Here is a 12,465-nt window from a genome sequence, read left to right as displayed (position 1 = left end):
CAACAGCCGCACAAGATCAGCCAATAACAACTCTTTGTGCTACTTTCCAATGACACTACGAACAATCCCGTCAATACGAGAGGCCCACAATGACCACTCTAGGTATTGCAAAGTATTTCACAGCGTTTGTTAAGAAGTGACTTGGTATCAAGAGACTTTTACCTGATTACTGTGCGAAGCCATGCTGCCGGCGAGTTTCCTCTCATATATACTGTATGTTTGAATGTTTGAGGAAAAACAAAAAAACAAGTATTACTCGAGAAGTGTTAGAATCCCTAAAGGAACCACCCTCTTGTATTTAAATAAAAAAGAGAGTCCCGAACAAACTCGTTTGTCCGTTGATCCAAGTTTAAACCTATCAAATGCAGAACGGATTCTCCACCTCCCGCACATCACGCCGCTTCCCCCGTCGTCGCCATCTTCGTCTCGCCTTGCTTCTGGTTTGTGCGCGCGCCTATGCCCGCGTGAATGTGCGCGCGCGTGCTCCCTCTCTTAGCCCGCCCACTTTTTTTGACGTGCACGAGCCTGCTGTTGCGCGGCCTGTCCTTTCTTGTTCTTCGAATGTTCTAAAGACACATTCGAAAAACAAAATTAATTTCTTTTTCAATCGATGTCTGCTTAGCCATTTTATCAGTGTAACAAATGACTTTACACATTTACAGTTGATAAATTAAGCGAACGAAGCTGCTTATAGATCTTTTCCACGTTCCCACATCTGTGTGTACTAGTTATCACGATTCAAGTTTCATTCTAAAAAGAGAATTGAAAATTTCAAAAATGCACCCACGAATTTGAATTGTAGACGATCTTATATTGGAAATGTGGCTACACTTATGATATGGAGCTGTTCTGTATTTGATGCATGAAAAAATACATTTAAAATATGGGGATGGCCCATTCAGTTTTGCTCCAGATTCCCACATCTCCTTAAGTAAATAAGTGCCACCAGACTTCAGTCCTACATGCGCATCTCCTAAATTTCTACTGGTGTTCTCGAGCATATTGAAAGAATTCTGCTGGAATTTCTTTCTTCAAGCAGGCCACTGTCCAATTTCTCCATCCCATCCAGATTGGTATATTCTGTTCTTGTCTTTGCACACACCAGTGGTGTGGCTATGGGTAAAGTAAAGTGCCCACCCAATTGAAAAATACCTTATTTAGACATGTTGCCCTCCCTATGTATCCAAATGCCCACCACACGAAGTAAGCCACTTGCTCAAATTTTTTCTGCTGCTTCAGTCTCTCTGCTGGATTCAATTTCAAATATGTTGTCTCAACCTTCAGGTTTCTGCATGGCTCTTCTCTTCAATACCGCTAGTCTATGGTCTCCCTATTGTAATGGAAGGTATGGAGGGGTTGGCATCCCAACCTTATCTGGTTGGGGGGGCCACCACAATGAACTATCAACCTGGATGGATGGGAATCCCAGATGGAAGGATCAGTGTTCTCTTTCCTGGTCACTCGGTGGAAGCATCCCTCTGGCATAGCTCCCATTTGGACAGCAACAGGGATGCATGAGTGTAGTAGTTGTGGAGGCCAGCCCTGTCGGGATCCATGGGTGCCACCAGTTGGAGTTGCTGCGGTTTCTGCCTGGCAATGATGTTGACATGCCAGAAGTGCTCCCATGCTCATAAAAGTAATGGTTCTTTAATGGCACCATATGATTCTTTACTGGGTTACATGATTCATCATAGAACCGTTGTTAGACCAAGCGCCAGTTAATTCTGGGATGGGTTCTTTGCATATGAAGTTGGCTCTTTGTGCTTTGAAAACTACCTAATATGTAGAAAAAAAAATCTTTCATGTATGATAGGCTGCAGGTCGTAAACAAATAATGTAAACCTGAATTTAACCTGTGCTACTGAACATACTCAGCAAGAGTCCTTTTAAAATTATCAACCATTGCTATTCCACAAATCTGTTATCATTTGTTTGTGGTTATTCACTGCATGGAGCCTGCTACAGATCTAAACAAGTAAATGGTTCTTTCTAAAATGTTCATGTAGATGGATCTTTTGGGAACCAAAAATGGTTCCCTTATGGCATCACAGCATTGCTCTGAAGAACCGCTCTGGCACCCTTATTTTTAAGAGTGTGGGTCCAGCTTGAAAAGTGAGGAGCAGAGTGGCAGAACTCGCCTGGACTGGAGGTGGAGGAGGAAACTCAGATAATGTGGAAGACTTGTGAATGAGCCAGTAAGAAGTTATTTTTGTTTAATAAAGAGTTTATCTGAACCCGGGCCATTGTGGTGAAGTTGTGTCTGGGGTTTGGGGATCTAAGAAGCCCCCTACAGGCTACAACTTACAAGAAGTATGTGTCCTGAAGGAGCTAACTGTCCCTTCCCTCAGCAGACATGTGAATAAGGGATGCTGTTTTAGATGTTGTTCCAAGCTGTGAAAGGAGTCTCTTATGGAAGCTTATTCCCGCCACTCAAAAAAAGTTTCCGTACATTAGGTGATTAGAAACTAAACATTTTCAAGTAAAGCACAAGGTGTGACATGCTGCAGTCAACCCCAAGATGAGAAGAAACCAGAATTGAAAACAAACCCAACATGGTATTATGGTGGACTGAGTCAGTGTCATGGTCCAGGAGGACAGCTGTCCCAAGTCCTTTTGTAAAGGGGCACGGGTGAGGCTTTAGTGCTGCTCTAGTTCCCTTTGCAGCATATTGTTATACTTGCCATGCTTTTTTCTTTTCTTTTTTGATTGTTTTGTTTTGTTATTGCATTTTTGTTCTTTAAATTAAAAAGGGGTTAAGAAGCACCTGAATATCAACAAACTTCCATAAAAGATGTTCTTGTACGTTGTCTTCAATAAAAGTATCTGCCAAATTAAAAACAAATAATAAAAATTACTTTGGGAAATGACAAGGTTTGCAGCCATTTAATTTTCTTTATATTTTTCTTGGAAAGAGCACTGTAATGGTGTTCATCATAAACCGTTAATTCTACGATGACTTAATCATCCTCACAGGAGCAATCTGTCTAGCCATTGTGTACCAGAAATGATGACAACAATGCTCGCTAACATCATTTAATGTTACAAGCTGACTAAAAAGGAGTCAGGGGGAAATATTAAACAAATGTGTTTCAAATTGCTGTCTGGATATCTTTAATTAAATGAACATGAAAATGAAGCTCAGCAGCAAGTGATCTGTGGATGTGGTTGATGGATGGTCACTCTCAGGTCTTTTTATGCGTCATTTGTTATTGATTGTGGGCTATTCCTTCTATGAATCTGACAGATGCTTACTAAATCAGACTGCGATCCTCCTGGCTAGGAAAACACTGTAAGGAACAACTAGTCCTTAACACGTTTCCTTGGTTAAATAAAGCAGGCTATGTGACTTTATGGCAGAAAACAGTGTTTAATTTCATTTTCTGTTCTCTATTGGTTCTTAATCAAGCTGACATCATGGGAGAGCAGGTGCATTTCTCTGCAGTAACAGGCACAAGATATAAAATCCCTTTGAATGGGATGACAGTTTTCTGGTGTAATATGAACATGTGTTTAAGTTAGAAATTAAAAGTGCACTTCTTAAACCCCCTTTATCCAGCTGTTAGTGAGCATCAGGCACCAGTTCACAACAGGGTACAGTTACTCACATTAGGCCAATTAAGAGGTGCCAAGACTTGTAAGACTTTGAGATAAGGCAGACAACTTTGAAGAGTTTTAGAAAACCCACACTGATAGAAAACCCACACTGACACAAATTCAACACGGGCTGGAGTTTGAACCCAGGGCTCTACAGCTTTCAAGCAACATTAGGAGCCATTGTATCACATTGCCATCCTCCACAGCTCAGTTTAAAATACCTATACAGGTTTGTAACACAAGAAATATTTTCTGATGTATGTATTTATTCTAGTGTCATCAGAGTGCAGCTTTATTTTGCTATTTTTATACATCATTTCCTAGAAGACGCTTGTGCACTTTATCCTTCAACCTAACTCACCCGTTCTTAACAGCCAACAGCAGGTTATTGTAACAGATGACGTGAGTGGACAAAGCTGCTGTGTAATTTGTACCCTTGCAGATGGTCGAGTTTAGGGGACTGCCCTTTAGCCCAACTGGATAAGTTGCCACTTACTAATTCAGAAGCCATCCTGCCAGTGATGGGTATCAACATCATTACACTTGTGTTTTATGTTTTATTCAGTGACCTGAGCACATGGGGTTACAACATTTCAGCTGATGAAAGAGACAGAGAAATCGTTTCATCCAAACCATTCACAGTATATGTAGTAGCAGTATTTTGACGTGTACTAGGTACAGTGAAATTCTTACTTGCATGTCCAAGCAACCAGCATACAACATGTCGACATTAACCAACACCATGTTTTTCTGATATTTGATTTTTGTTTTTCAGTCTTTTTAAATCTTTTTTTGTAGTTTTTCACCCAGTCTCTTTGAATTTGTTGTAATTTTGGCCCATTATTTTTCCCCATAATTATTTTCTTAGGGCTTTTCCTATTTATATTCCACCTGTTGCCTTATCTTAAGATTCACATTCTCTGTTTTTTTTTGGATATTAGACTGTAGCCTTTCTTTTGTAATTTGCTTATTTTACATTTGTTTCCTTAGGAGGCATTAGCTCTCCGGAAATGTGTTCTTTTGAAATTGCAGCATGTTAAGTAACCGAAAAATATAGAAATCTTATATATAATTCGCCAGCCTCCTCACTCACTCACTCACTCACTCACTCACTCACTCACTCACTCACTCACTCACTCACTCACTCACTCACTCACTCACTCACTCACTCACTCACTCACTCACTCACTCACTCACGTCCGTCCAAAGCCGAATGCGCAGTCGCCTTCTGCGCACGTCCGAAGCCGAATGCGCAGTCGCCTTCTGCGCAGCTGCCTGAAAAACCTTACGAGGCTGACATCGAGGCAGGCGGTGGATTTACGGCCTCGAAAATTCAAAGAGAAAGGCGACTTCAACCGACATCCAACCCCAACATCGAGGCAGGCGGTAGATTTACGGCCGCAAAAATTCAAAGAGAAAGGTGACTTCGATTAAAGCTCTAGAGGCCTGAAAGGCGATTTCGACTACAGCTCGAGGCCTAATTACGCATTCTGATTCAATTACGCATTCATTCAATACACCTATATCAGGTTTGTGGTGCTTATACTTATTACTATTCCACTCGTGCCCGTTTCATCTTATGTTGTCGAAACGGGCTCTTTGTCTAGTATGATATAAAAGGCGATATCCCTCCCATAGTGACTACGGCGGTACAAAAATCATATGAGAAAAAGGATATACTTTAGCTTTCTTTACTGACGGTTTTACGCGGTATTACAGACAGGAAGCTTATGACAGACTCTATCAAGGTAGGAGTCTTGATCTACGCAGTCTACCATCTTTCGTCGCCACGCTGAAAGGATTTTCTGGACGGAGGACATAATCTTCCGTCCGATAGCTTCAGAGTGTATTGGCAGTAGGTCCATCCTTATATACTGGTTGCTCCACGTGCAGGCTCTTTCTCTGGATCCAAACAAGGACAGGAAAAGACTCAACTCCACCTTCAAAAAATACAGGAATAGCACAATGCCTACATGCAGTTCTCATTCTTCCAACAAGGAAAGAAGATTTTGTGCTGACAGAGGACATAAATATACTATTCTGTCTTTAGGCTGACCGTACAATTCTCCAGTTGTCTTTGGCTATCTAGTCCTGTGCTTGGCTCGGCAATTCTAAATGCCGCGCCCCTGTGTACCATACTTGGTCTGCCTGTATGAATGAATCCATAACAGTGTGCACAGAGACAGCAACATTAAACTTAATATTATAACAAACATATTATAACAACATTGCTTAAAAAAGTATTCAGCCCTTGGCAGTTTTCACATTTTATCATTAAAGAACATTGAATCACAGTGGATATAATTTGTCTCTTTTGACATTGATCAACAGAAAGGAGGATGAGGTTGGGAGCACACACTGATAGCGCATTGCCGCACCCACCACACGTCGAACCACCTGGGACCTTAGTGCAGCAGGTGACACCTCCGCACCACACTGGAACAGTGTGAGGTTTTTTATGATGGCTGGAGATGCCAGTCCTGCCTCCATGCCCCAGGTTTTCCCTGTAAGTTGGAGGACCTGCTTGCAGGGCTGAATGCAGATTAACATCATACCCAGGACAGAGCAATTGCAGGTTAAGGGCCTTGCTCAAAGGAGTGCATCAGTTCTGACATTTATGGAATTCAATTGCCTGCGCAGATCCTTCACCTCAGAGCCACCACTCCGCCCTGTCAACAGATAAAGACTCTTTAATGTGAATGTGAAAACAGATCTTCGCAAAGTGGTCTAAATTAGTTAAAAAATTAAACAAAGAATAATTGATTGCATAAGTGTTCACCTTTTCACTGTGGTACAGCTGTATTGTAAGTGGTGCAGCAAGTTGGTTTTCAAAGTCACAGAATTACCTCAATGGAGATCACCTGTCTGGGGTTTTCAATTGACTACCAGATAAAGGCATCTGATCTGGAAGATCCATTTAGTGGTAAATCAGTACCATGTCCTTGCCTTCACAAAATCACACAGGAAGTGCTGCAATGGGCTTTAACAGGCCCTGCCTCTTGACAGCCCCCCAGCCTTGACTCTTTAAGAAAACAAGGAAAAACTCCCAAAAAAACCTAGTAGGAAAAAATGGAAGAAACCGTGGGAAAGGCAGTTCAAAGAGAGACCCCTTTCCAGGTAGGTTGGGCGTGCAGTGGGTGTCGAAAGAAGGGGTCAATACAATACAATACACAGAACAGAACAAATCCTCAATAAAAAATAAAAATATTTTAGAAGTACAGAGCAGAATTTAACAGTAGATGATATCACATAATAAGATTTGGATAATTTTAGACTCCTGGAGACCTCATCCATCAAGCTGCCTCTCCAATTTGGCCATTCCACGGCTGAAACAGTGTTGGGCCAGCCAATCCGATGAAAGGACCCCTCTTGCTCATGATTCCTGCGATCCTCCATCAGGGATGACTTTACCTTAGGCAGGCAAAACAACTTGGCAGGTGGGCCGTGGCACCAAGTGCCACATTTGAGTACCGAGAAGAGAAACAGAATAGGTTAGGGTTAGTATCCAATTCTAACTATCATGTTACTTATGTTTTAGTGCTAATGACTAACACCAGAGATGCAGTATGTACAGTTAATCAGCAGCTCTAGTCAGGATATGCTAAACTGAGGTAGTGAGTCTTCAGCCGGGATTTGAAAGCTGAGACCAAAGGGGCATCTCTTATAGTAGCAGGCAGACCATTCCACAGTTTAGGGGCCCTGTAACTAAAAGCTCGACCTCCCATTGTTATTTTATTAATCCTTGGAACCATAAGCAGACCAGCATCTTGAGACCTTAATGTGCGCTCTGGTTTGTAAGTCATGATAAGTTCAGACAAGTAAGCCGGACCTCGGCCATGCTTTATATGTTAAAAGAAGGATTTTGAAATCTGCCCTAAACTTAACCGGGAGCCAGTGTAAGGATTTAAGAACTGGAGTTATGTGTTTGTATTTGCTTGTTCTTGTAATAATTCTTGCAGCCGCATTTTGTATTAACTGGAGGCTGTATAAAGAACAGTTTGAACATCCAGTGAACACTGCATTGCAGTAGTCAATCCTACTAGAGATAAATGCATGAATTAATTTCTCAGAATCCTGTTTATTTAGAAAGCGCCTTAATTTCCTAACATTTTTAAGATGGAAGAAGCATGTTTTGGACAACTTTGTAATATGCGCTTTAAATGACATGCTAGAGTCAAAGATAACTCCTAGATTGCGGGCTGATTCAGTAAAATTAATTGGGATTTCAACTGAGTTAAATGATGACAAAATATTGTTATAATCAGCATAAGACAAGTAGTTCTCATTCATCCACTCCTTTAATTCGCTAACACAAGTAATTAAAGACAACATTGGAGAAACTTCATCTGATTTAAATGAAAGGTATAACTGGGTGTCATCTGCATACGAGTGAAAATTAACATTACGTTTCCTAATGAGAGATCCCAGTGGAATTTTTGCTTTCAACAAAAAAGTGAATACGAATTAGTAAAATCCAAACCTTCCATATATAAGGAAACATTGATATTTTAGTCTTTCTTCATAATGAGTTCACACAAAAGGTTCTCAATTTGTCTTTGTCTTCAAACAAGTAATCCAGCTTGTGCAAAGAGGCCTTGGAACATGCCAATCACATGAAAGCTCTAAATGTGCATTTTGACCAAAAGAGGTCCAAGTGGGACAATGCCTGATCTGGTCACCTTTGAAAAGGCCATATTTCAAAGATTAGGTCCCAGTAAGATAAATGTCATGATTGGTCAAATATCTGTGCATGCCATGATGTCTTGAATGTTACCAAAGGTTAAGGCAGAGGGCCACTGGCATGTTGCAGGCAGACATGTTACGTTTTAGCACTGCCAGACTATATGGATTAAGCTGCTCCTCTATGACCTGACTGTTGGCAAGTACTGTCCAAGATCTGGTTACCCATGAGCAACTTCACAAGAGCTGGACAGTCACATCAGGCAGGTCTATCTGAGGAAGTACTGCAGCTACAGCTGTGACAGGACAGTGAGATAGGGGCTCCATGCTACTAGTCTTAGAACAAGGCAATAAGTCAGAGGCCCTATGTTCACACTTTCTATAAAGTTTAACCTACAGTGGACAAATGGACACTTTGTTGCTTTGTTCACAAATGTCCTGAAGAATGAATGGTGGTGTATGGGTGTTGCCTTGACCAGTGTTCTTGTCCAATGTAGCAGCTTTGGGAGGCCCTGGATCACAACATTCGAAGATGTGACCTTCTGCATGACAATGGCTAGAAGCTTCATCAGGTTTTTCAGCTATAATGGGAAAATACAAAGTCAGAGTCAAAGAATCTTTAACTCTGTATGCCACAGGTGTTAAGAAGTGGCAGCTACAAGACGCAGTCACACAAGACATTAAACAAATACAAGACAAGGGATGTTAATGGTCACAGCTGGGACTGCATTCCTATTATTTTTATTGTACTATATTGTTTTACTGTCCTGCTCATTTGTTTATTCTTATTTTAGCAATGAAGGTTGAAATTTCAATCCAACAAAGAAGTGTTGTGTTATTACCCCGTCCCGCATGCTTGGTCTGTACATAAAACTAACAGTTAATGTTAATGCAATGATGAAGAATGGATTGTTTGTAAATCTACAAAATCAAATAAGAAAATATGATTAACAGATGTATATATGAAGTACAGTACAATATACTTATTCCACCCAACTCTTGACAACTCATAAAAAGTGGCTTTTAAGTAATTTGTTAAAAAATTGCCCAGATATGTTTAATATTGGTGTTACTTATTACATGTTCAATTATTCTCTACGGTATTACTGTAACATAATTTTAGAAAACAGAATAATATAAAAGAAGCATACAAAAATGTTGCAACAGGTTAACTTCAGATTTTTCTCCAATTGCTCTGATATATTTATAGACTAAAGTGCCACCAGCATACACCAATACTCCTCTCACAGATAAATGAGGCATCATGGTGGCACAGCAGTTAATGCTTTACAGCTCAGCAGCCTACATTTGAACACCATCGTGGTCACTGATGGTGCAGTATGGTCATTTTTTTTCTTCTCTATGTGGCTTCCTTTCATGAGGAATGCATTCAGTTAAGCAATTTGACATGAGCGTGCTCTGAAATAGTCTGGTATCCCTTACTTTGTGTCCAATGGCAATAGCCTCTGTGTGTTGCCCACCCCGCAGGCAGATTAATAGAGTTCACTAAATGAATGATAGGATGAAACAATTAAATTCAGTTAAATGCTCTGCTAAAGTGACAGCCTGACATATTTAACAAGGTACAGTTTCATACTGGCACATCCAGTATGTTATTACTGACCTGTGTTTAGCAGGTGACGACTTTGCAACATCTCTAATTGATGTCTGAAAGAGGTGAAATGCGTAACTGTACATGTTTTCTTCATCTTGTAGTGTACTGTGTCACAATAACAGTCCACAGACATCAAAAAGTTTTGGGGCAGCCACCCGTATATTATGCACTGGCAGCAAATGGGTAATTTTGGTTGAGTTGTTCACAGGCTGGAGTCCAAAACAGAACTGATTTAAGAGTGAAAATATGGCGGCTTTAAAGGCCAGGACAGGAAGTGATGTCGTCTAAACCAGAACCGGGACATCGTCAATAGCACTGGTACCAGAAAGTGATGACATCAATGGCGCCGGGACCTAGCAGGATTTCCCGTGGATGGTCTGCAGAGGATTTAGAGAGAAAGTCAGTGCAGCTTGCCACCCCCTGGTCTAGTGTGGTATTGCTATTATTCAGGTCCTTTAGCTGCCTCTCAATCGCACGTGTGACATTTAAAGATCAGCTGTTAAGACTTTTTCTCCGGTCCTAATATATATTTTTAACTGCATTCATTTTATGAATTTCATTACAATGAATGCAGTGTTTCTTCTAACACTGAAATCAGTGGGTGAGTCACCCACCTAGTAATCCACAGGCACAAACTCTGGCAGTGGGAATAAAGGCATTGCAGTATTCATATGGAAGTGAATTAAATTATTAAGCTACTGTGAAGTTCTGAAGGGACAAACTACAACTAAGTTGTCTATGAGGTTTGTTTGTTTACTTTCTTGTTGTGCTCCTGTTCAAATTTTAAAGTTCTTTATGCTGTTTTGCTGCCAAAATGACCCTAACCTTGCATTACTCATGTTTCAAAATACACGGCTATGAATCAACTTGACACCTCAGATGCAATCTTGTGATTATTCACACATAGCGATTCACTCAAGACAGCAAATGAAGAGTGGTGAGTGGTCAGCAGCAGTCCTTACATGTGACGTGCTTCCCTTGTGAAACTCATTGTGAGTTGTTTTGAGACGTAAATGTAACACTGCCTTTAGACAACAGCAGGATCCCCTAAACAAACAAATCCACACAGATTTCATCCTCTTATATAATAATTTAACATATAATGCGAAGTAAACAACAGTGTATTGACCTCCTGCTTATTGTACATTCAGGTGCGTGTAAGGAGCTGGTTAACTTTTTTAAGCACTGAAGTATTTTTACTTGTTATTTACTTAATTAAAGAGATTACATTTTGGTGTATTACATAATTTTGGAACAATTAATCATATTCAAAAATAAAAGCAATGAAACAAGGCAATTGCATGTATTAGAAGAGTACGTGATTTCAATTCCCACCAAATACAAAATTCAGAGCCAGCTTATAATTAATAAATTATAAACTAACAGGATAAGCAGAGAAACACCATAAGTACAGAAATAATCAACAAAACATGAAAATGTATGTATAATTGACAAAAAGTATTTTAAGAATAACAAATCATATGAAAAAGACTCAAGAAAGTCAAAGGACCTCTTTTCTTTTGAAAGACATGTACAGTAAAACTGAGCCCAAATGTAATATTGGTATGATGCCAACTTAAGTTTTGAATGATCTGTTTTCTACGTACGCATAAATCAATATACGGTATGAACTATATTCTATTTGTATAAATTATATATGTATCTGAGCCAGGCAAACATGATGTGTTAAATGTACAGTTAGGTCCATAAATATTTGGACAGAGACAACTTTTTTCTAATTTTGGTTCTGTACATTACCACAATGAATTTTAAATGAAACAACTCAGATGCAGTTGAAGTGCAGACTTTCAGCTTTAATTCAGTGGGGTGAACAAAACGATTGCATAAAAATGTGAGGCAACTAAAGCATTTTTTTAACACAATCCCTTCATTTCAGGGGCTCAAAAGTAATTGGACAAATTAAATAACTGGAAATAAAATGTTAATTTCTAGCAAATTCATTCATTTGCCAGCAAATGTTCCTTTGTTGGCAATGACAGCCTGAAGTCTTGAACTCATGGACATCACCAGATGCTGGGTTTCCTCCTTTTTAATGCTCTGCCAGGCCTTTACTGCAGCGACTTTCAGTTGCTGTTTGTTTGTGGGCCTTTCAGTCTGAAATTTAGTCTTCAACAAGTGAAATGCATGCTCAATTGGGTTAAGATCAGGTGACTGACTTGGCCATTCAAGAATTTTCCACTTCTTTGCTTTAATAAACTCCTGGGTTGCTTTGGCTGTATGTTTTGGGTCATTGTCCATCTGTATCATGAAACGCTGCCCAATCAATTTGACTGCATTTAGCTGGATTTGAGCAGACAGTATGTCTCTGAACACCTCAGAATTCATTTGGCTGCTTCTGTCCTGTGTCACATCATCAATAAACACTAGTGTCCCAGTGCCACTGGCAGCCATGCACACCCAAGCATCACACTGCCTCCACCGTGTTTTACAGATGATGTGGTATGCTTTGGATAATGAGCTGTTCCACGCCTTCTCCATACTTTTTTCTTGCCATCATTCTGATAGAGGTTGATCTTGGTTTCATCTGTCCAAAGAATGTTTTTCCAGAACTGTGC

General features: G+C 40.1%; 1 protein-coding gene across 1 annotated transcript in view; it reads right to left on the bottom strand.

Moving 5' to 3' along the window:
• The window catches only part of usp10 (ubiquitin specific peptidase 10), a 138,835-nt gene extending 138,389 nt beyond the window's left edge, over positions 1 to 446 (bottom strand). The window contains exon 1 of the mRNA XM_028809787.2: positions 163 to 446. Within this exon, the coding sequence (XP_028665620.1) occupies positions 163 to 183 (21 nt within the window). The 5' untranslated portion in view covers positions 184 to 446. The remainder of the gene's footprint in view (positions 1 to 162) is intronic.
• Positions 447 to 12,465: the final 12,019 nt, after the last annotated feature.

The sequence above is a fragment of the Erpetoichthys calabaricus genome, chromosome 9, assembly GCF_900747795.2.
Source record: "Erpetoichthys calabaricus chromosome 9, fErpCal1.3, whole genome shotgun sequence".
Lineage (NCBI taxonomy): Eukaryota > Metazoa > Chordata > Cladistia > Polypteriformes > Polypteridae > Erpetoichthys > Erpetoichthys calabaricus.
This window is presented reverse-complemented; position numbering and strand designations above follow the sequence as displayed.